The 25,043-nt window shown below is 44.3% G+C and overlaps 1 protein-coding gene across 1 annotated transcript in view; it reads right to left on the bottom strand.

Annotated features, from left to right (window-relative positions):
• lrrk1 (leucine-rich repeat kinase 1) overlaps positions 1–25,043 on the bottom strand; it is a 281,804-nt gene that overhangs the window by 15,429 nt on the left and 241,332 nt on the right. Inside the window, 8 exon segments of the mRNA XM_084308234.1 lie at positions 1,316–1,417; positions 1,932–2,055; positions 3,076–3,339; positions 3,582–3,694; positions 4,815–5,032; positions 5,775–5,981; positions 16,017–16,133; positions 17,988–18,105. Of these exon segments, the coding sequence (XP_084164360.1) occupies positions 1,316–1,417; positions 1,932–2,055; positions 3,076–3,339; positions 3,582–3,694; positions 4,815–5,032; positions 5,775–5,981; positions 16,017–16,133; positions 17,988–18,105 (1,263 nt within the window).

The following is a 25,043-nucleotide window of genomic DNA, read 5'->3' as shown; positions in this document are numbered from 1 at the left end:
TTCTGCATTCAAATTTATAAAAACTACTAAACTGTTTTTAGGGGCGGGATTAGATCATGCTTGACTGACGGCTCCCTTTCACCTCAAGTACAATTGTGATTTTCAATAACAAAAACCTTTTGCCACCATGGAATGAACTACCAAATATATCAAATGGAGCCTACTTGGTTAGAAAGCTTGACTAATCGGCTAACTAGCAGACGAGGGTAGACCACCCAAATCTGTGTTTTTATTCAACTAAACCTCTCGGACTAAGAAGCTAAATGTTTCAGCATTTTCCATCCACTCTGCTATGCCACAATTCTGAGCTACTTATCACCTCTGTGAGTAATGTACTCCAGTTTGTCAATAGCTTTCAAATCACGATAAGGCTCATTTGAATTCTCAATGTTTGTTTAACAATGAAGATAACAGCTCCCATGATGCCACACTACTTCACAACGTCATCAAACTCCGTCTTTTGTTATTGTTTTGAAAGCGTCAGAAATTACATTCTGTGCGTTTAAGTCTCAATAGAACATAAAACCACTCGCTAAGCTTGTCATTTTCTGCAGAGTAAAGCTTCAAAGCTAAGCCCATTCTGAACCCCCCTTGAATGTAAGACCAGTACATACAGTACATCCGCAAGATCAGAAAAGGTTCTCATTTGAGAGAGGTGAACGGGTTCACATACAATATCTGTAGCAGTACAGGGAGAATACAATCCTCACTGTCAACTCTAATCTCACAAGTTAAAGAGGAAAAATCTTCTGTTGCCATTACAGGAGCAGATCCTCCTTCATTTTACCATCATATCTTTATTTGAATTTAGACATCCTAACTGCTGTATATATATATATATATATATATATATATATATATATACACAGGTGCATCTCAATACATTTGAATATCGAGGAAAAGTTCATTTATTTCAGTAATTCAATTTAAAAAAGTCATATCATAGATGATATAGATTCATTACACAGAGTGAAATATTTCAAAGCCTTTATTTCTTAGAATCTTGATGATTATGGCTTACAGCTAATGAAAACCCAAAATTCAGTATACGAGAAAATGAGAATATTACATAAGACCAATAATAAAAAAAAAATATATATATTCCAACAATGTCGGCCTACTGAAAAGTATATGCACTCAATACTTGGTCTGGGCTCCTTTTGCATGAATCAATGTGGACGTGGCGTGGAGGCGACCGATACATTTCCTCAATATTCTAATGTATTGAGGTATATTATACCTGTAGATTATCCAAAGTGCTTCGTAACTTATGCCTCACATTCACCCATTCACTGTAAACAGGATATGACCTCACCCCAAAGCAGAGCATCCTGGTGGGCTGAGGACAGCAGTGACACGCCCCCTCAGCTGGCCGTCCTGTGGCTGTATCTCAATGACCATCACATCACCACCACGCCTGCACACACACACACACACACACACACACACACACACACACACACACACACACACACACACACACACACACACACACACACACACACACACACACACACACACACACACACACACACACACACACACACACACACACACACACACACACACACACACACACACACACACAATATAGTTTAGCGAACTTTAGTTTATTTCAAATATGCAACAACAAGTACAGATATAGCCTTAAGCCATTCAAATAATAAATGTATAAAAAAAAAAAAAAAAATTCTTTCATCAATGTTCAATTCATTCATACTTTACTAACTGCCCTCTTTATTGTCAGACTTATAATGAAAAATGTACTTTGTACTACTTTACTTACAAAAAACGTTGAATAAACACCAACTTCTTCCGTCTAGTGGTAGAATGAACAAGCCCACGCACCTTTTACCCAAGCAGGAATACACGAGCACAGTGCTCAGGTAAAGATACTTCACTCAATAAAGTTAAAGTGCATGATCTGCTACCTGGGGATCCACAGGGTTCCGTTGACGGACAGCACGGAGAAGGCCTGCAGGTGGGGAGGGGCGGGACTAACGGTCCTGGCAGAGTCCAGATCGCTCTCGGGGTTGGCTGGAGCCGGCTGGTAACCTAGGAGACATCAAACAGTGTCACACGGAAATTCATGCAGCAAAAACAGAGAGACTTAGACTCAGCTTCTTCCCCCAAGACATCGGAACACTCAACACTGATCTCTACACACACAAGCACACACACACACACACACACACTACACTCACTTACACTCTCTCACACACACCCCTACATACAAAATACACTACAAAAAAAAGGTAACTTTAAAAAACTACTGTATACATCTTTGCATATATTTTATATTCTAAATCCGTATTACTTTTTTATCATGTCTATTTTTTTTTTTTTATTGTTTGTATTTTTGCACAATGCATGGCCACAATGCATGGCCACCTACATTTCACTGCACGTCTTGTGTATGTATGTGACAAATAAAACTCTTGAATCTTGAAATCCATAGAAGCATTGAGGCTGTGTGATGTAGAAGAGGGCGAGGGGAGCCTGTCCTCGTCGACTTGTGAAGTGGGACATTTATCACGGGACAAAGTGGTATTTACGCTTGTAACCCCTCCTATATGTACACACAACTGGATACTGCTTTCAAAGACATTGGGAATCAATCATAGAAAGGCTTTACAAATTACCTGCACTACATCCATACCTCATTTTAGAATTTAGCATAAAAAAATGCTTACATTATAATAATAATAATAATAATAATAATAATAATAATAATAATAATAATAATAATAATAATAATAATAATAATAATAAATATAATCTTGTATATTAAATTTAAAAAAAAGTGAAAAGAATAAAGTCCACCCACTATACAAAAGTTTTGTATAGTGGGTGTACTTTATTCTTTTCACTTTTTTACTGTATAAAGGCAATTCTCAGGAGGCTCATACAGAACCAAGCATTTCACTGTAATGTACATGTACCTTATACGTGACAAATAAAAACAAAACTTGAACTTGAAACTTGAGAGGCCTTCATGCATTTCACTGTGATTCTGGTCCCGTGTAGAAAACACCTCTTGGACCAAACTAGATCGATGGACACCTTCCTGGTTACCTTCCTGGTTACCTAGCGGGTCCTGGCTCCTCTCTGGCTCCTCGCTGTCGGCAGAAAGGGGCATACTGCTGGAGCTAGCCAATGAGCTGAGGGCTCCGGAGCTGGACCGGTGCAATCCCAATGGCTCTAAGGAAGGGGCGGAGTCAGAGGACATGGAGCAGTAGTCTGTCAGCGAATCCTGGTGCTGGATGATCCGAGTGCCCGCCTCCTCGCTGTTGATCAGAGTCACTTCCCCATTGGCCCACGCTGGCTCCACCTCCACTCCTAGGAGCGGCAAATGAGGAGGAGACAAACGGTTTCACTCAACCCGTATTTATTTTTTTCTATCACTAAACATTTGTAACAAAACAGTTATATTACGTGTCAGTAATCTAGCAAACAATTATATCCATCATGTGTCATGACGTCAGTCTCTCCCATTCATACCGCCGGTGCTGGTCCCGTGTACAGGATATCTTCCACATACAAAGCCAAGTCTGACAATAATAACCTCTCCATTGATTTACCTTGTTCTTTTTTGACCTTTGTCTCGGGGCCGGGGTCAGGGGTCGTAGCCACGGTGACCCCTGCGGGTCGCTGGACTGGGAACACGTCCCGCAGAGGGCTGCTGTCTCCGCAGCTGAAACGACGAAGACGACGAATAAGAAGAAGAAATCAAGTGCCCACTGACACTAGGACCTGACGTGAACGCACACAAGGCTCCAGATGATGATACTCCAGAGTGAAGAGAAATGGTTTCCATGCCTACTGGTGCGTATTCACATGGACACTTAATGCTTAGTGGGAGGCTGTTGCCCATTCCTGAATGGAGAAATACTGGAGTGAACATGTTTTGATTGTCCCCAGAGGAGGACAATCAGACCTGTGTAATACTGAGAGGCACTTCAGGGCACTACATCGAAAGCCTTTAATTGGAGCCATGTGTTCAAAGAAAACATCTTTTGTCAGTGGAAAGTGGTTTTGGGGATATGCACTTCTGAGCGCTGGTCGTAGTTGCTGTTGCTAAGGGCGACTATTGCCAAACCGTCAGAAGCTCGGTGCCCTTATGCTAAAAGTTGAAGTGCCTGAGAGACTTGTGTTTTTCTGGCCGCTCGAGATTTGAATCCAATGGGACAACCAGCAACAGACAATAAACAAATTCCTCAAAGCAGCCAAATGTCTTTTCCTTTTTTTCTACCCTGAAAGGACATAGTATGTTGTGGTTTTGGTAACACTCTGTCTATTTTGCGCTGTTGCCCTGTCGAATGGACCCATCTCAAACCCTGTCCTCTTTTCTTGGATCCTTCAATCACAACTGTTGATTGGAGGATCAAGAAAAGAGGGCGGGTTTGATATAGGTCCATTGCAACCGTTGGGCGAACTGCAGCCAACCAAGAGAAACAATCAAGAGAGTTCTAGGTTGAACCAGAATGATCCTTTAGGTCCTATATAGGTACTTATAGATATCGTCTGTGTATCACCAACCAAGCCTCGTCCTAAAGTTTATAATATGTGAGCGGATTCCCAGCATTTTACTCTGTTACTTCTCCAACCAAGCACCCATTTGAAATGTGCATGTGACCCATTGTACCTTCTTCCAGTAAGAGAACCACTTAAAGGAACAGGCCGACATTTTGGGGAAATTAGCTTACCGTCTTCTCCAGAGAGAGACAAGAAGATAGATACCAGTTTCCTCTGTGTGCGTTCAGCAGAAAGCTACCTATAATAATAATAACACCGTCTAGCGACGCACCACCCACCTGTACGTGGCACAGAGCTGGTAGCTGGCGGCGTGGTAGAGCAGGAGGGTGTTGGTGTGGTCGTCCAGGGTCCACACGGCCTCGTCGTCGCCCCACAGACCGAGGCTGGAGGCCAGGGCCGTGATGGAGGAGGGCGGGCTGTAGGGGTCCAGTCTCCGCACCGCCTGCAGACTCAGGAAGTCCAGGACCAGCAGGCCCGGCCCGTTGGAGAACCACAGCTGGAGTGGCAGGGAGGGGGGGGAGTTATCACTTGTCATTTGAATTTGACATCTGTATATACTTTATTCATCATCATCATCATCATTTATTTATTTGTACATGGAATCACCACAGTCCAACAGTACATATTAATATAATTCACCAAATTCCATGGCCGAAAGGAACAGGAAGAAGAAAAATTCTTATATATACCTGCCCCTACACACATACAGCACAACCATAGACTTATTGCGTAAAACCAAACAGAATATACCCATTTTGCAAAAATGGAAACATCAACACAACTAAATTAAATCAACATAAATAAACCCATTTTGTGTATCTATCAGTCAAACTACATATTTAGGTTCATTCACACACACACACACACACACACACACACACACACACACACACACACACACACACACACACACACACACACACACACACACACACACACACACACACACACACACACACACACACACACACACACACACACACACACACACACACACACACACACACACACACACACACACGTTTTCCCCCCTATTTCTAGGTTTTTAGTGAGTCGTTCCTTATCTTCATTGGGGAAAGTCTGGGAGTGTCGCATATTTGGATTTCATGGTGGTTTTTGTTCTTGATCTATCGTGATGTTTCTTCTCGACTTGTACAGGTGATCTCGGGCTATGAATGCTAAGTTACCGAGGTTTACAGTTTACTTCCCATAACTCGTCACGTCCCCGTCTTCCTCACCTGGGAGCCGGCGCCGACCAACACCATGGTGCTGACGGGGTAGGGCCTCTGCCGCGGGTCCGAGTCCTCCAGGCCGAACACCGTCTTGTTGAGGGTGTGAGCACACAGGTAGGTCTCGCCCCCCTCGCCCTCCAGCGGCACGTCCTCCAGCAGGCTGTACACGGCCAGCAGGCCGTCCGACATCCCCACGAACACACGGGCCAGGCACTGGGTGATGAACACACGCCACGTTTGCACGGATTAGATTCGATTTGTGATTTGATCTTTATTTATGTCGAACAACCATAAACCACACAAACTTGAAATAACAAAAAATAACAAAAACTAAATAAAATAAGAAACTAAATAAAAATACAAATACAAATAAAATAAAATATATATATATATAAATTGAATATTTTAATTTGGAACGCAGGAGGGCTTAACGCCCCACACAAGCGTGCCAGTGTCCTTTGGCTATTGAAGAGGAGAAATATTGACCTTGCTCTCCTTAGTGAGACGCATTTAATGGTAGGTGACGTGTCAAGACTGGCAAATCGGCAATATCACGTTATCTCCGCATCCTCAGCCGATGATAAGACGAAAGGAGTAGTCATAGTTACAAGACGTAACCTTGATATCAAAATCTTGGATGTATGGTCGGACACGGAGGGAAGGATTACTATAGCAAAAGTTGAATTCTTGCATAGGAAGATGGCTATAATAGCATTGTATGCTCCTAACACATTTGATTCAGCGTTCTATAATACAATCACGAAGAATATGTTGGAACTTAATGGATACGCTCTCATTGTGGGTGGCGATTTTAATGCGTGCTGGGATGCGGAGATGGATAGGTCTGGGCCCTCTGAAACGAGCGACCAGAAACGGGCCTCTAAGGCCCTCAGGATGTGGGCCAAAGACACGGGGCTCTCAGACCTCTGGCGCTTATGCAACCCCACCCTCAGAGATTACTCTCACCTGTCAGCCAGACACAAAAGCTTCTCTCGAATTGACTATGCATTCGCGTCCCCTAATATGTTTGATAGTTTCGATGTCTCATTGGTTCCCTTGGCTCTCTCAGACCACAAGGGGATTTTCCTTACGGCAACCTTTGGCAGGCTCTCCGCAAGAGCTCCCAGATGGCGTTTTAATTCGACCTTGCTAAAGAACGATGACTTCTGTTCTGAGTTCAGGAGTAAACTAGCAGAATTTTTGCAGATCAACGTTGGCACAGTAGAAGACCCTAGGGTCCTGTGGAACGCATTGAAAGGATTCATCAGGGGTCATGTCACACTATTTGCCTCCAATTTGCGAAAATCCCGGTCAAAAAAGCTAGAAGGACTGGAATCATTATATGCGGACCTATACGCATCCTTGCAAACTGACTATAATGAACGACTAAACACACAACGTAAGATAGTCAAAAAAGAAATAAACTCCATACTTAAACAACAGTCTGAGTTTTTGATACATAGGACAAGACAAAATTACTATTTTCACGGCTCCAGACCTAGCCATCTATTGGCAATGAAAATACGCTCAAATGATCATTTCTCAGATATCCCCTCGATTAGGACGAGCCAGGGTGCAGTCACTACTGATTCGAAAAAGATCAATGACACTTTTAAAGAGTTTTACTCACAGTTATATAGCTCAGAGGGTAATCTGGATGACTCTAGATTTGAATCGTTCATCGGCGGGCTTGAGATACCCCACATTTCTGAGGAAGAGGCCAAGGAACTGGGGAGACCGATTACTCTCGTAGAATTGAGGGAGACTATTGTTGAAATGCAGAGGGGTAAGGCGCCAGGCTGGGATGGTATTCCACCCGAAGTGTATTTAGCTTTCTGGGACCAACTGGGTCCATTGATGCTCGATATGATCAATTACGCTATCGAACAAGGGGAGTTCTCAAGAGATGTCAATATGGCGTTGATTTCTTTACTTCTCAAAAAGGACAAAGATCCCAATGATTGTGGTAGCTATAGACCCTTGAGTCTTCTCGGGGCCGATTTAAAGGTGTTTGCCAAGGTGCTGGCCCGTCGCCTGCAGAGATTTATGCCTGTATTGGTACACTGCGATCAAACTGGTTTTATCCCGGGGCGTCTGGCTGCAGATAATCTTAGGAGGCTGTTGCATGTAATCGATAACAGTAAAGACAATACAACTCCATCCACAGTTCTGTCTTTGGATGCCATGAAGGCGTTTGACAGACTTGAGTGGTCATACCTGTGGAAGGTACTTGAGGTCATGGGTCTTGGAAAGAGTTTTATTCATATGATTAAAGTCCTGTATGCCTCGCCGTCTGCGATGATACTGACAGGCAAAAACTGTTCCACACTCTTTCCAGTCTCCAGATCTTCTAGACAGGGTTGCCCTCTGAGCCCGGGACTGTTCGCGCTTTCCCTCGAACCTTTGGCCCAATTTATTAGGCAATCGGAGGACATCGTCCCCATAATGGTCAACAATACTCCACACAAAATTGCTCTCTATGCGGATGACCTGCTGATTTTCATGGACGACCCCTCCCGGTCGGCCACAAAATTATTGAGGATAATCGACGACTTTGGTAAATTGTCAGGTTTTAAGATTAACTGGAACAAATCAGCCTGCCTACCTCTTAATGAACTGGCCAAGGCGGTACGACTACCAGCTGATATCCCCATAGTAGAACATTTTAAATACCTGGGCATAGAGATATTCCCCACGCTGAACCAAACTACTAAGTACAACTTCACGGGTACTTATGATAAAATACGCCAGGATCTAGACAGGTGGTCGTCCCTTCCTAACTCCTTACAAGCCCGGGCTTCCATAATCAAAATGAACATCCTGCCTAGGATAAATTTTATTAGCTCAATGCTCCCCCTGCCCCCTCCAATAGACCACTGGCGCAAGGTACAATCGATGGTATCTAAGTTTGTCTGGAATAACAAACGCCCGAGAATCAAAAGGGCTACTACTCAACGTAGGAAACAAGATGGGGGCCTCGCAATCCCTGATTTTAAACTTTATTTCTGGTCCTTTTCACTGAGACCTCTGATGTGCTGGCTAGACCCTGTAGAGGCTGTATCGTGGCGCTCCTTAGAAGCGGCGGCGGTGTCTCCGCTAAGATTGCAGGATGTAGTGTACTCCACTGTCTCTATTGCGAAATGCCGGCTGAGGTATGGACCGATCATAACTCACGTGATCCAAACGTGGCGTAATGTACAGAGGTCGTGTGGGGTTAAATGCCCTTGGCACCTGGACTCTCCAATTTTTAATAACCAGCAATTACTTGTTGGACACAAGCCGGTTAATATTCCTCAATGGCAAAGGAGGGGAGTGCATACTCTGGAGGATATTTATGATAAGAACGGCCTCCGTGCGTTTCAGGACTTAAGAGAATTTTATGATCTTCCCGGCGAGTCCTTCTTTCTTTACCTTCAACTAAGGTCAGCACTGAGGGCGCATGGCGTACCGTGGGCTCAAGCCTTGCACCCACACCCCTTCCTCAGGCTCATAGTGGACAGGACGACATCCAGAGGGTTTGTCTCCGACTTTTATACGCTCTTAATTCAATCCACGTATAAAAATTTATCATTGGATACAATCTGGCGTGTGGATATCCCGGAGTTGGACCCCGAGTTTGACTGGGATGATGTTTGGGCAAATGTGGCATTATCTTCCCGCAACCCCAATCACCAGCAAATTAATTTTAATTATATTCATAGGACCTATCTTACACCTAGGAAGCTATTTGCTATGGGACTGATAACCGACTCTCGGTGCACTTTGTGCTCTCAAAAGGCCACAGGCACTTATATGCATATGTATTGGGATTGCCCACCAGTGGCCCGCTTCTGGAGGTCAATAACGGACAAACTTTCAGATCTGTGTGGCTTAACTATCCCATTCACAGCTGTTACGCTACTCCTGAACGATATAACGACACTACCCGCGTCCGTACAACTGAAAAGGGTTGTCCTAGCGGGCGTCACAGCAGCGAAGAAGCTAATAGCAATGAGATGGAAGGAGCCTGAGAAGCTTACAATGATTAACTGGTCCCTAACTCTATTGGATGTGATTTATCTTGAGATATCCACAGCCCGGGTGATTGGGGTGGGGCAGGCTGGAATTGACCTGTGGTTCGCAGCAGCTGAGAAGGTAAAGACCGCAGTGTGCGGCTGAGCGGGGTCGGGGTGCGTGTTCGGGTGAGTCCGGCGGTCTCTTGGGAGGGGGAGGAGGAAGTGTTTTTGTCTGTCTTGTCCCTTGTCTTGTCATCTTGAGTTTAGCTGGGGATATTATGGGGGGGCAGCTATTTAACTAGTTCTTCACTGTTTGGCCACTTTTACACGGTCTCTGTGAGTCTATGGAACACCTACAGGTTTTTGTTTTTTCATGAAGGTTCATTGCTCTGGTTTCAGGTCGTGTTCCCCCAAAAAATGGTCCTTGTGGTGGGTTGGAGATGTACGTTTTATTAATATGGGGTCACACGGCCGGGAATCGGGACTGAACACTGGGAAAGACCATTTATTAGATAGTACCCCTTGGAATTAATTTAGTAGGTTGAACTCTGGTTTCTTTTCTTTTGTCTGTATAATTGTTAGTCATTATTATTATTGTTTTTGTTATTTTCTTGTGAAGTTCTATGTATTGTGATTGTGGTTAATGTGTTGTCTTGTTTCGTGAGAATGTCAATAAAAAAATTTGATCAAAAAAAATAAAATATATCTTCCTAGACATGGAAGCAATTGTCAACATAGCTCAAGACAAAATGGTTTTGTTCGAGAAGGGACAGAAAGAAGCAAAGGTTATCTGGTCATGCCCCTTCCTTACAATATCATATTAATATGTAATAAGTTATCTATCAATATCAAAAATAAATATACCTATCCACTACAGCAAAAGATAAATAAATAATAACAAAAATACTAGTTCACGTTATTTTCAAGCTCCTCTAACTTATAATTGTCCAAGAATTCCTGTTTATATCTGCATTTAAACATTTCAATAGTACTTGTTTTTATTGCTACATCAAGATGAAGCATTGTTTGTTTATTTTGTCGTTAGTTTATTTATCACAGGAAGCTTGACTGAGCACGCTTTCCCCCGTACGGACACAGAACTGACAGAGTAGCATCCATCGCATCCTATTGCTGGGTTACAGGGAGTTGTTCCTCATCTTCATTGGGGAAAGTCTGGGGTTGTTGGGAAATTGTGGATTTTATGGTGTTTTTTTTATGGTGGATCTATTGTGATGTTACTTGTTGATCTGTGAAGCCCATCGAGGAAGCTTGTTGTGATTTTGGGCTATAACATTAATTTGACTTGACTAGATGCAGGATGGAGGACTTCTATCATGGCTACTACTGTAGTACTAATGCAGGATGGAGGACTTCTACCATGGCTACTACTGTAGTACTAATGCAGGATGGAGGACTTCTACCATGGCTACTACTGTAGTATTAATGCAGGATGGAGGACTTCTACCATGGCTACTACTGTAGTACTAATGCAGGATGGAGGACTTCTACCATGGCTACTACTGTAGTACTAATGCAGGATGGAGGACTTCTACCATGGCTACTACTGTAGTACTAATGCAGGATGGAGGACTTCTACCATGGCTACTACTGTAGTACTAATGCAGGATGGAGGACTTCTACCATGGCTACTACTGTAGTACTAATGCAGGATGGAGGACTTCTACCATGGCTACCACTGTAGTATTAATGCAGGATGGAGGACTTCTACCATGGCTACTACTGTAGTACTAATGCAGGATGGAGGACTTCTACCATGGCTACTACTGTAGTACTAATGCAGGATGGAGGACTTCTACCATGGCTACTACTGTAGTACTAATGCAGGATGGAGGACTTCTACCATGGCTACTACTGTAGTACTAATGCAGGATGGAGGACTTCTACCATGGCTACTACTGTAGTACTAATGCAGGATGGAGGACTTCTACCATGGCTACTACTGTAGTACTAATGCAGGATGGAGGACTTCTACCATGGCTACTACTGTAGTATTAATGCAGGATGGAGGACTTCTACCATGGCTACTACTGTAGTACTAATGCAGGATGGAGGACTTCTACCATGGCTACTACTGTAGTACTAATGCAGGATGGAGGACTTCTACCATGGCTACTACTGTAGTACTAATGCAGGATGGAGGACTTCTACCATGGCTACTACTGTAGTACTAATGCAGGATGGAGGACTTCTACCATGGCTACTACTGTAGTACTAATGCAGGATGGAGGACTTCTACCATGGCTACTACTGTAGTACTAATGCAGGATGGAGGACTTCTACCATGGCTACTACTGTAGTACTAATGCAGGATGGATGACATGTGAGGGCTGGTGAGTGGAATGGCTACCACTATACATAAGAGGACAAGTATGAGAGGCTGAATGAATAGAATGTAAGAATGAAATCAAGAGGGACATATTTCTAGGGTTCAATGGATGATGGACCACTGGACAATTATTCCCAACAGCTGAAAATAAAGCTCATAAATCAACCTTAACACCACTTAAGTCACATTACGGCAGAAACAAGTCTTTGATATTCTTTGTAATTTATCTGGCCTGACAAGACTTCACCTTGGAGTTCCTCTGGTGACCTCGCCTGTTTCCGTGGTAACAAGCAGCTGGTTTCTAGCTGTGGTTGGCAGTGGTTCCCGTGGGTCAAATTGGGCCCTCCAGATTTATGGCTCTTTTCTTAATCCAGAGGTTGTTAGATATTGTTTATTTGGTCTGTTTTTCTATCATTTAAATATTGACATAATCAACTTATTTTTTTGCCTATTTAGGCTATAGGCATTTTGATTATGTAAAGTCTCTACAGACAGTGTTGCGTTCCTCATATCAACACTGGCTGCACGTACGCTAATGACGCCACGTGCACGCGCGCTCCCGCGCATGCGCGCTCCCGCGCATGCGCATAAATGTTCCCTCGCTTAAGCACAGACTAAAGACAATGCCTAATTGCCTCTACGAATGGAATGTAACACATATCATTCACAAGTTCTGTGTGAATGTATCTGAGAACGTCTATAACACACCTGACGACCGGCGCTATTGATATGCAAAGTATCCCAGGTGGGTACTTATAGCGAGTTGGCAAGTGCAGCGCATTCCTGTGTGCACGCGCGTGCCGTGCGTGTGCGTGCACGCGCTTCTGCTCACAAAACTTTGGCTGCACTGCGTGCAACCCCGTCCCATGAGGAACGCATCACTGTCTACAGAGCCAATCGTTTTCAGGCCACTCTAAATAATCAGTAATAATCAACATCTGATGGCATCATATTTTCATACCCGTGGTCTGGAAGAAGCTCTGGTGAGCAGCTCCGAGTAGTTCTCCACCTCAAACTCAGGAGTCTTACCAACCATTAAGACCAAACGCACGCTCTCATCATATATCTTGCTCCTCGTAGCCCATTATGGCATCTACATTGATTTTTTTTGCCCCGATCCTCCTCCAAGCTGAAGGCAACACTCTACCCTCTCCTCCTGTCAGTGCGTTTAGACCCGGGGTCGATCAGATAAGAGAGACGTAATCCCTCTCCGCTGCTCCTAAAGCAGCCATTGTGTCACAGTATGAAGGGCAGGGCCCCCGGGCCGTCAAGACTGGAGACTCCTCTGTCTGTCAGACCACAGGCCCCTCAACACCTGGACCGTCCCCTGCTACAGCACACTTCAAAGGGCTCGAGGTCCCGAGAAGAGTGGGGGGGGGGGGGCTGGAGAGAGAGAGGGGGGGGGGGGGGGCTGGAGGGGAAGAGGGAGGGGTGTCTGGAGGGAGAGTGTGTGGGGGGGGGCTTAGAGGGGTAAAAAGACAGTATATAGACCATAAACACATTTCCCTACAACAGTGGAGCTCGTTTTACGACAGCCAGACCACAACAGTGGAGCTCGTTTTTTACGATCCGGCTGCTTCAAGACACCCAGGTAGCCAGATAACTGTGATCAAGAACCGTGTGTGTGTGTGTGTGTGTGATGATCGTTGACTTTGGAATCATTTTGTCGTGAATCAAACGAGGATATCGGCGCTGTATTGTCGCTGTATCAACCTCTCGTTACGAGCAAACCTCAATCAATCAATCAATCAATCAATCAATCAGGTCATTTCATGATATCTGGAGAACCGGTGGTCATCTTCTGTAGCCCAATGGGGAGAGTGCTCGGTGCTAATGAGCATGCCGCTAAAACACAGTCAGAGTCGGGGGGTTCGATTCCCCCCTGGGGGCCACCCATAGTGAAACATGTGCAGTCACGCCATTGTAAAGGGCTTTGAGTGGCACTGATACTATTTAAGCGCTGTAGAGAAACACAGCCATTCATTCATTCATTCGTCCCGAGCCAGATGTAAATCACCAGCATCCCAGAGGCTATTGGGGCAGTTTCAGGGTAATTACCGTAGTTACAAAGCAATTACCACCAAGCGGTCGATGGCCACGGTCTTTGGTGGGTGCTGACAATGTAGAAGGAGTCAAATAAAACCAACCTCGTAAAAATTAACTCGACAGTTTCAATGGACTATTACAGCTTGTTTCCTGCTAAAAGGTTTTTTTCTACAATCCCAGCAAAGAAAGAAAGAAAGATCTTTTCATTTCCACTTAACAAGGTTCCCAGGCACCGGGAGCGGCCCTGGTTTCCCCACGTGAAGGGCCCCGGGCAGCGGGAGCGGCCCTCGTTTCCCTACGTGGAGGACCCAGGGCACCGGGACATTGATCATTTAGAAATGTTTCCAGGAAATAACAGTGTCTTCGGTTGTGCCGTTTGCCTCGTAAATGATGTTTTCACACCAAATTAGTTGTTTCCTAAAGATCAGGAGATGTTCCTTCATCTTACCCTCTCTACATTCCAGCAGCAACAACAGTAGGATGAAAATGAATACATTTGAATAAAAATGTAATACAAGTAGAATAAAGATGAGTAAGATATAATAAAAAATATAAATGGCATAGAATAGCAGCTGGGCACGACAATAAAGTAGCTCTAAATTATACTGCAGTGGGCTATGATAGTCTATCATTATAATACAATATTCACAATATATCATCACAAGTGCAAAAGTAGCTCTGAATTGAAATACAGTGATCACAGTGTGTTACTAGTGTGTGCAAAGTGCAGTGTGCATGTAGGCCTCGTCACAAAGTGCAGTGTAGGCCTCGTCACAAAGTGCATGTAGGCCTCGTCACAAAGTGCAGTGTAGGCCTCATCACAAAGTGCATGTAGGCCTCGTCACAAAGTGCAGTGTAGGCCTCGTCACAAAGTGCATGTAGGCCTCGTCACAAAGTGCATGTAGGCCTCGTCACAAAGTGCATGTAGGCCTCGTCACAAAGTGCATGTAGGCCTCGTCACAAAGTGCATGTAGGCCTCGTCACAAAGTGCATGTAGGCCTCGTCACAAAGTGCAGTGTGCGTGTAGGCCTAGCCTCGTCACAAAGTGCAGTGTGCGTGTAGGCCTCGTCACAAAGTGCAGTGTGCGTGTAGGCCTAGCCTTGTCACAAAGTGCAGTGTGCGTGTAGGCCTAGCCTCGTCACAAAGTGCAGTGTGCGTGTAGGCCTAGCCTCGTCACAAAGTGCAGTGTGCGTGTAGGCCTAGCCTCGTCACAAAGTGCAGTGTGCGTGTAGGCCTAGCCTCGTCACAAAGTGCAGTGTGCGTGTAGGCCTAGCCTCGTCACAAAGTGCAGTGTGCGTGTAGGCCTAGCCTCGTCACAAAGTGCAGTGTGCGTGTAGATTGCTCACATTGTGTGTGTGTAATGTATGGCAGACCGGTAGCAGGCTGTTAATGTTCATGAGTCTGACTGCTGGTCCGGGCCGTGGGGCTAGGGTACCGTTTGTGAGGCTAGGGTGTGACTGAGCGTGTGTGCGTGACGGAGCGTGTGTGTGTGTGTGTGACTGAGCATGTGTGTGTGTGTCTGAGTGTGTGTGTGTGTGTGACTGAGCATGTGTGTGTGTGTGTGACTAAGTGTGTGTGTGTGTGAGAGACTGAGCGTGTGTGTGTGTCTGAGTGTGTGAGACTGAGTGTGTGTGTGTGTGTGTGTGACTGAGCGTGTGTGTGTGACTGAGTGTGTGTGTGTGTGTGTGTGACTGAGTGTGTGTGTGTGTGTGTGTGTGTCTGAGCGTGTGTGTGTGTGTCTGAGCGTGTGTGTGTGTGTGTGTGTGACTGAGCGTGTATGTGTGTGTCTGAGCGTGTGTGTGTGTGACTGAGCGTGTGTGTGTCTGAGCGTGTGTGTGTGAAGAGAACAGGACCACTCACCTGGTCCCTGGCTGGGACGGGGAACAGGCAGGTAACCACAGCAGGACAGGAGAAGTGGCTTTGTGGCTGACTCAATGGACACATCTCCTTTAGACTGTAGATAAACACCTCCTGGTCCTGGTGCGCGCACACACACACACACACACACACACAAAATATGTTCGAAAAAATACAGACATGTTTTGATTGTGGCACTAAATTAGGCTGAATTGCAGTTGGTTGAGCTGAACGCTGCACACAGAAAATAAATAACTCATTGGTGGTGCAGTTGTTGAGAATTTGTCTGTATAATAAGCGGCACCTCTATTAACATGTTTATAGCGTGTAATAAGCGTCACCGCTATTAACATGTTTATAGCATGTAATAAGCGGTACCTCTATCAACATGTTTATGGCGTGTAATAAGAGGCTGTAGAGCATTTTGACTGGGAACATCACTGCCTGGTTTGGAAACAGCACAGCCCAGGACAGGAAGGCCCTACAGAGAGTGGTGCGCTCAGCAGAATGGACTACGGGTATTGCACTACCACCCCTGCAGGACTTATACAATAGGAGGTGCAAATCCAGAGCCTGCAGGATAATGAAGGACCCTCACCACCCCAACAACAGCCTGTTCAAGCTGCTGCGGTCAGGCAAGCCTCTCCGTATACACACAGCAAAAACAGAGAGACTAAGGCTCAGCTTCTTCCCTCAGGCCATCAGAACACTGAACACTGATCTCTCCACACACAAGCACACACACATACACACACACACAACACAATATTCTGCACTTGCACACACACAAACGCACCATAGGTCACTTTAAACACACAAGGAATGGACACTTTAAAGTTTTTTTATGCTTTGATCGCCAGTAACGGCATTCCTTTTGAACACAGCACACACTGATCAGCTGGATCGATATGAAAACATTGTAGGATCAAGGTGAAATTGACATTATTCCAAAAAGAATATTCCAATTGTCTGATCGCGATTTCCAGTATTGATGTCCATCTGGTCCCGGACATAATTTGGCACAATTTATGGATCGAGTGTGCTAGATGCGTTTCGAAGTGGACGGATGAAGCGACTTACTTGGCTCCGTCTAAATTCTGCACCCGGAGGGGTTTAAATGTAACACAGGGTGAGAAATAAGGTTTCAAAGGGTGGGCAATACTGCGGCCGGTATTGCACTTTGGCAATCTCAGAATGATTCCCTATGGGAACACCGAGGTCCGTGAATGAATAATGAATAAAAATATCGAACAAAAGAAAAAACGACCAAAACCTGAGAAATCTCGGGTCTGGCGCCCAACGCATGGCGAGTTAACCCGGGATATCGCGGGTCTGGCGCCGAATGTGTTAAGCGATTTATTAACATGTCTATTTACCATGTCTATTCTAGTTATCTTTTTATTATTATTACTATTACTATCGTTTTATTGCACAATCGTAGCAGGCATGGCCAACCACATTTCACTGTATGCCCTGGTATGTACGTGATGAATAAACTCTTGAATCTTGAATCTAATAAGCTGTACCTCTTCTAACATGTTTATATAGCGTGTAATAAGCGGTACCTCTTCTAACATGTTTATAGCGTGTAATAAGCGGTACCTCTTCTAACATGTTTATAGCGTGTAATAAGCGGTACCTCTTCTAACATGTTTATAGCGTGTAATAAGCGGTACCTCTTCTAACATGTTTATAGCGTGTAATAAGCGGTACCTCTTCTAACATGTTTATAGCGTGTAATAAGTGGTACCTCTTCTAACATGTTTATAGCGTGTAATAAGCGGTACCTCTTCTAACATGTTTATAGCGTGTAATAAGCGGTACCTCTTCTAACATGTTTATAGCGTGTAATAAGCGGTACCTCTTCTAACATGTTTATATAGCGTGTAATAAGCGGTACCTCTTCTAACATGTTTATAGCGTGTAATAAGCGGTACCTCTTCTAACATGTTTATAGCGTGTAATAAGCGGCACCTCGGTGGCCGTCCACAATGTGTTGTCCATCTTCATCTGACAGCTCAGTCTGCCGCCCGGACATGGCATCCTCTTCACCTCCACCCGCCCCTTCTCTATGTTCGCCACACTGTAGGTCCTTTAGAACACACACACACACACACACACACACACACACACACACACACACACACACACACACACACACACACACACACACACACACACACACACACACACACACACACACACACACACACACACACACACACACACACACACACACACACACACACACACACACACACACACACACACACACACACACACACACACACACACACACACGAGTTGTCAACAAAAGTATAACAAGTAAGAGAAGATCAGAGAGAGATAACTAAGAAGTTAAACTAAGAAAGGGTACCAGTACCCACCGTCAGCAGGCCCAGCTAACAATATTACTTCAACATTACATTATCCCCCAAATATATTAGATTAGATAGAAATGTATTTGAGTTATGGTCATTATACAGCACAAGTCAGGCACGTGCAGAGGGGGGGGGGGGCTTTGGGCACTTGCCCATGGTGCCCCTTGATGGCCAAAGTACCCTTAAAAAAAGTATAATTTTCTTCTGAAGGGCAATGCCTCATCAAGAATAATTAAAACAATTAATAATATTAGAAATAAAAATGTATATTTGAAAGCCTGTCTGTCTGATGTGCATGTTTTTGTTGCGCGACGCGTCGCCCTCCCTCTTGGAATGACGGGCCCATCAGCCAATAGAGATCTAGCGCAAACCGAGCATCTCGCCTCACGTTTGCCCGGCCGTCAGCTGATCTTTGATACACGTGCCCTTTTTCAAATTTGAGCACCTGCCCCTCTAAAGGTCTCTGCACGGCCCTGGCACAAGTACAGCACAACGAACAGAAGCCTGGCATCCAACCACAGTGCAAATAAAGTAAAGTGCAACAGTAATATACAATGTACAGGCGATTCAACTGGGTATAAAATATATAAATTAGTACTACTGAGTAATGGTGCTAATCAGATTGTATGTACAGGGTTGTAGTATTAATATGTACAGTGATACAGGTATAAAGACACTACGGTAGTAAGTCGTACTGGCCAGCGGCGTAACTAGTAAGAGTAGGTAAGGGATACGTACAGATATGGATATAGTATCTACAGATATATAAAATTATTATGTGCAGATATGTACAGACAGATGTGGGTAGATATGATATACGGTATATATATATATATATATATATATATATATATATATATATATATATATATATATATATATATATATATATATATATATACACGGTATATACAGCATTATTGTCCATGCTCTCATCCAGAGTTATAGGGGTTATCGGCAGGTGTATACAGTAAGTAGCAGTGACATGTACAGCATCGTCAACCTCAATAAGCCTCAGTCTTCAATAAGACACCTTACAGTTGTAGCCCGTCGGGCGATCCAAACATGCTCAGCAAGGCACTAAACGGCCAACGACAGAAGGGACTGTGGGTTGTGTGAAGCGTATGAAGCAGGGTGCTGGTGAAAACACACAACAGCCTTCCATGGATAAGTGAGGGCGAAGGATACATGACGCCCGAATAAAAAAGAAAGTGGCCGGCGTGGGTTAGAGGTTAATGGTGTTAATTAAAGGTTGTTAACACTGATTGGTTCCCACGGCCAGTTCCCAGGCAGGGGAAGCGGCGAGGGGAGGGGGGTTTGTGGGCAATGCTGCTGGTGGTGGTGGTGGGGTGGTAGTGAAAGGATGATGGCCTTATATATGTACATCATAACATTTACGACACAAACGTCTGTGTGTCTAATAGCTGTGTTTCGACAGGGTTTTATGGCGGCGCCGTAAAGTGCTTAGTCGACTTGTAAAACAGACCCGTATGACTGTTTTAAGCGCAATACAAACGACGTTTATTATCATCTATTGCACATTAGAGGTCGTTAGACCCCCTTTGAAGTGGCATTAAAGGGGCAGTTCACTGAAAATGATTACAGCTCGATGAAATTACGACATTGAGCTGAACATAATATATGCTTACCACTTGTATCTATCGCTATGTCCGCCCATCACAATCACGCAAGCTGTCTAACGCCTGTCCCGTCTCCCTGTCTCCCTGTGAGTGGCTGTCTCGGAGTGATGACCGGAGTGTTGGACGTCCCGCGATGATGACCGGGAGGATGCGACCCTCTCTGCACCGCCCCTTTGCCTCAAATAGATCCGCTATCAGCCCTATCTTTAATCTTTCAAAATGTTCAGTTGCTATCGCATGCACTTATCTGTGTTTCACTGCACATATGAGTGCATGCTTACCAACAGTTTGCCTGTTTTACTGCAACACTACTATCGCCGACATCTAAGAAGGGAGATCCCCCCTTGAATGGCCCTTCTAATGTTTCTCTTCTCCACATTGCCTGTGGTGCATTTTTTCCTATTGCTAGGTTTTAGTGAGTTTTTCCTTACCTTCGCGTGGGGTATGTCTGGGAGTGTTGCATTTATTTTAAAAAATTTGGACTTTATGGTGTTCTTGTTTTGTTCTTGACTTATTGTGATGTTTCTTCTTGACTTGACGTGTCCGGCCCATGGGGACATTAACGTGTGTTGTCGGGCCTTACAAATAAATTTGATTTGATTTGATTTGATTTGAACTTACAAAGTGACACAAGGATTCAGCGTCTTCTAAAGACATCATTGGACGCCATTCAAACTCATTAACTCTCAATAACGGTTAAACTAAATGAATGTGTGCAAAACGGTTTACAGTATTGGGCGATACGCGTGAGGTTATGTGCATAAGAAATCCTCATTGTATTGTTACTGTAGTTAATATTATTGAAGTATTGTCTTGTGGTGTCTTATGTATTATTGTATTGTGTTTTGGAAAAAGGAAAATTAAAAAAGATTTGATAAAAAGTTTTTTTGGTGAAGTGTCCCTTTAAGTGTCACATTGAGCAGTGATGAAAGGCTGGGAGGTTAAACCCTTTCACTACCACACTACAGAAGGTTAACCCTTTCACTACCACCACTACAGATGGTTAACCTTTCACTACAGAAGGTTAAATTCTGCGGGCCGCCCCGCCAAGGCAATGGTACGGGAAACACTGAAAGGGTTAACCTTCTGTAGTGTGGTTAACACAGGAGATGCCTAAAGCCCCGTGTCTAGCAGACGCCCATCTTTCAGGCTGGGGAGGGGGGGGGTGGTTGTGCTTGTTAGAAGCTCTCTTTTGCTAAATTAACCGTCTGTGGTGTAGTAGTGAAAGGTTAACCTTCTGTCGTGTGGTATGGTATGGTATGGTATGGTATGGTTTATTTCTTAATCCCCGAGGGGAAACATGGTTTGCCACCAGAGCGAATACAAATATACAAACATGAAAGAAACAATTACATGATACAATACAGCAGGATACACAACACAGTCGGAGAGCCTCTCAACACAGTGCTAACGGTGTTCGTAAAATTGTCTTTACCGCAGCAGGAACAAAGGACCTTCTCAATCGCTCAGTAGAGCATTGAGGCATCAACAACTCATCACTGAATGAGCTTCGCAGAGCATCAAACATACTGAACAGTGGGTGGCCTTCAGATGATAAAAAAATGGTGTTCAATTTAGTTCGCTTGGCTATGATGATCTCCCGGGAATCAGGAGGGAGGCCAATCTCACTGAGCCAGCCTTTTTAATAATTTTATTTATACGGTTTTTGTCAGAAACCGTAATGCTGCTTCCCCAGCAGGGCACAGCATAAAAATGGACACTAGCCAGGATACCTTGATATAGAAGACAAAGAGAAGTGACCTGCTGATGTCAAAGGATCTAAGCTTCCTCAAATGAAAAAGCCGAGACTGGGTCTTTCTTGAACACAGAATCCGTGTTCTGCTTCCAGTCCAGCTTACTGTCCAGGTGAACGCCAAGATATTATTTATAGGACTGGACTATTGGTGGTAGCGAAAGGGTTAACATCTAGCACAGAGTGCTAAAAACACACGCCGAGCTCGTCGGTGACCGACGGGAGGCGGGACGTGAACAGTGGGTTTCCCAGGCCTCTCTGAAAGGTCCAGGGTGATGTGGACACAGAGCTTAAGAGCAGGAAGACGGAGACAGCCGGCGGGGTCATTATCAGCACCTGTGTGAGGGGGATGAAAGCTGCCTTTATTGTTCCCAGATTAACTCACAGTTCCTCCGCACTCAGAGTGCAAACACCGCTCACCACCGGAGGCTCCCGCGCCGCACACACACACCTGGGGCCCTTCAGAGAGAGGGGAGTGTGTGTGTGTGCACGTGCGCACGCTCGCATAGATGTGCGCATGCTTACTTGTGAGTGTGTGTGAGTGAGAGAGAGACAGATGGAGACTGTGTGTGTGTGTGAGTGTGTGAGAGAGTACTGTTTGGGCGTGTGTATGTGTGTGAGAGAGAGTACTGTGTGCGTGTGTGTGTGTGTGTGTGTGTGTGTGTGTGTGTGTGTGTGTGTGTGTGTGTGTGTGTGTGTGTGTGTGTGTGTGTGTGTGTGTGTGTGAATTCCAGTAGTATCTATCTACATAATTCTCATTGTGATGAAACAATCAATGTATAAGCGGCTTAAATACTTGAAATCTTTATGAATTTAAAACGTCATCTCTCAGTCTCCCACATTCCTACTACACACTGTGCTTTCATTCACAGAGAGAGAGGGAGAGAGATAGAGAGAGAGAGTGAGAGAGAATTTCATTGGGTTCAGGAGAGTAATCTCTGCTTCTGTTCAGAGCTTAACCCTTTCACTACCACACTACAGAAGGTTAACCCTTTCACTACCACACTACAACAGTCTGTAGTGTGGTAGTGAAAGGGTTAACCTTCTGTAGTGTGGTTGTGAAAGGGTTAAGCTCTGAACAGAAGCAGAGATTCAGGGTTAAGCTATCTGGCTGCACATTAGCCTAGCTTAGCACAATGAATGGAAGCGGATAGTGCCGGTTAGCCTAGGCATTGTCCAACTAACACCTCTCTCCCAAAGGCTAACCGCCACTGTCCGCAACCATTCATATAAACAATGCTATACTAGGAAACAACAATCATTCATATAACCATTCATATATGCTAGGAAACAACAACCATTCATATAAACAATGCTATGCTATGAAACACAACAATCATTCATATAAACAATGCTGTGCTATGAAACAACAATCATTCATATAACCATTCATATATGCTAGGAAACAACAACCATTCATATAAACAATGCTATGCTATGAAACACAACAATCATTCATATAAACAGTGCTGTGGTATGAAACAACAACCATTCATATTATAAACAATGCTGTGCTATGAAACAACAATCATTCATATTATAAACAATGCTGTGCTATGAAACAACAATCATTCATATAAACAATGATATGCTATGAAACAACAACCATTCATATAAACAATGCTATGCTATGAAACACAACAATCATTCATATAAACAATGCTATGCTATGAAACACAACAATCATTCATATAAACAATGCTCATATTATAAACAATGCTGTGCTATGAAACAACAATCATTCATATTATAAACAATGCTGTGCTATGAAACAACAATCATTCATATTATAAACAATGCTGTGCTATGAAACAACAATCATTCATATTATAAACAATGCTGTGGTATGAAACACAACAATCATTCATATAAATAATGAAACAACAACCATTCATATAAACAATGCTGTGGTATGAAACAACAATCATTCATATAAACAATGCTGTGCTAGGAAACAACAACCATTGATATTATAAACAATGCTATGCTATGAAACAACAATCATTCATATAAACAATGCTATGCTATGAAACAACAATCATTCATATAAACAGTGCTGTGCTATGAAACAACAATCATTCATATAAACAATGCTATGCTATGAAACAACAATCATTCATATAAACAGTGCTGTGCTATGAAACAACAATCATTCATATAAACAATGCTATGCTATGAAACAACAATCATTCATATAAACAATGCTATGCTATGAAACAACAATCATTCATATAAACAGTGCTGTGCTACACAACAAGCATTCATATAATCATTCATGGGACACAGCTTGTGAATGCCTGCTCAGCTAGCTAGGAAGTAAGACACAATCAAATCACCATAGTAAGTCAAATCGACCATTTTTGTCTGCAAGCTATTTGTTTATTTCTCCATGTGCCGCTTCCAGACGAGATGGACAGTTAGCCTGCGGACATGTCATGGGTCTGACGTGTCGGCCTAAGAAGTAGCCAGAACAGAGGACCGGTACAGGTCAATACTCGCTCTCCTGGGAGCATGCCTAAGTTCCCACAGCCCAATGGTCCCACAGCCCTATGTTTCCACATTTCCCTTTTTCATAAATTTGTATCTTTATCTTAATTTGGTAGCCAATTACACCCAACTTATTATCCAATTGTCCTCTTGTAGTAGAGGGTTCGTCCGGGAACATAGGGCTGTGGGACCATTGGGCTGTGGTACCATTGGGCTGTGGGAACATAGGGCTGTGGGAACATACAGTAGGGCTGTGGGAACATAGGGCTATGGGAACATAGGGCTGTGGGAACATAGGGGTGTGGGACCATTGGGCTGTGGGAACATAGGGCTGTGGGAACATAGGGCTGTGGGACCATTGGGCTGTGGGACCATAGGGCTGTGGGACCATTGGGCTGTGGGAACATACAGTAGGGCTGTGGGAACATAGGGCTGTGGGACCATTGGGCTGTGGGACCATTGGGCTGTGGGACCATTGGGCTGTGGGAACATAGGGCTGTGGGACCATTGGGCTGTGGGAACATAGGGGTGTGGGACCATTGGGCTGTGGGAACATAGGGATGTGGGACCATTGGGCTGTGGGAACATAGGGCTGTGGGACCATTGGGCTGTGGGAACATAGGGGTGTGGGACCATTGGGCTGTGGGAACATAGGGCTGTGGGACCATTGGGCTGTGGGAACATAGGGATGTGGGACCATTGGGCTGACCCCGCTCTCCTTCCACTTTGCAGACATGTTTGAAGGGGATTAACTGGTCCACTGTAGGAT

This window comes from Notolepis coatsorum, assembly GCF_963971535.1.
Source record: "Notolepis coatsorum genome assembly, chromosome: 2".
Classification (NCBI taxonomy): Eukaryota; Metazoa; Chordata; class Actinopteri; order Aulopiformes; family Paralepididae; genus Notolepis; species Notolepis coatsorum.
Note: the sequence above shows the minus strand (reverse complement) of the source record. Positions and strands in the feature narration are given on the sequence as shown.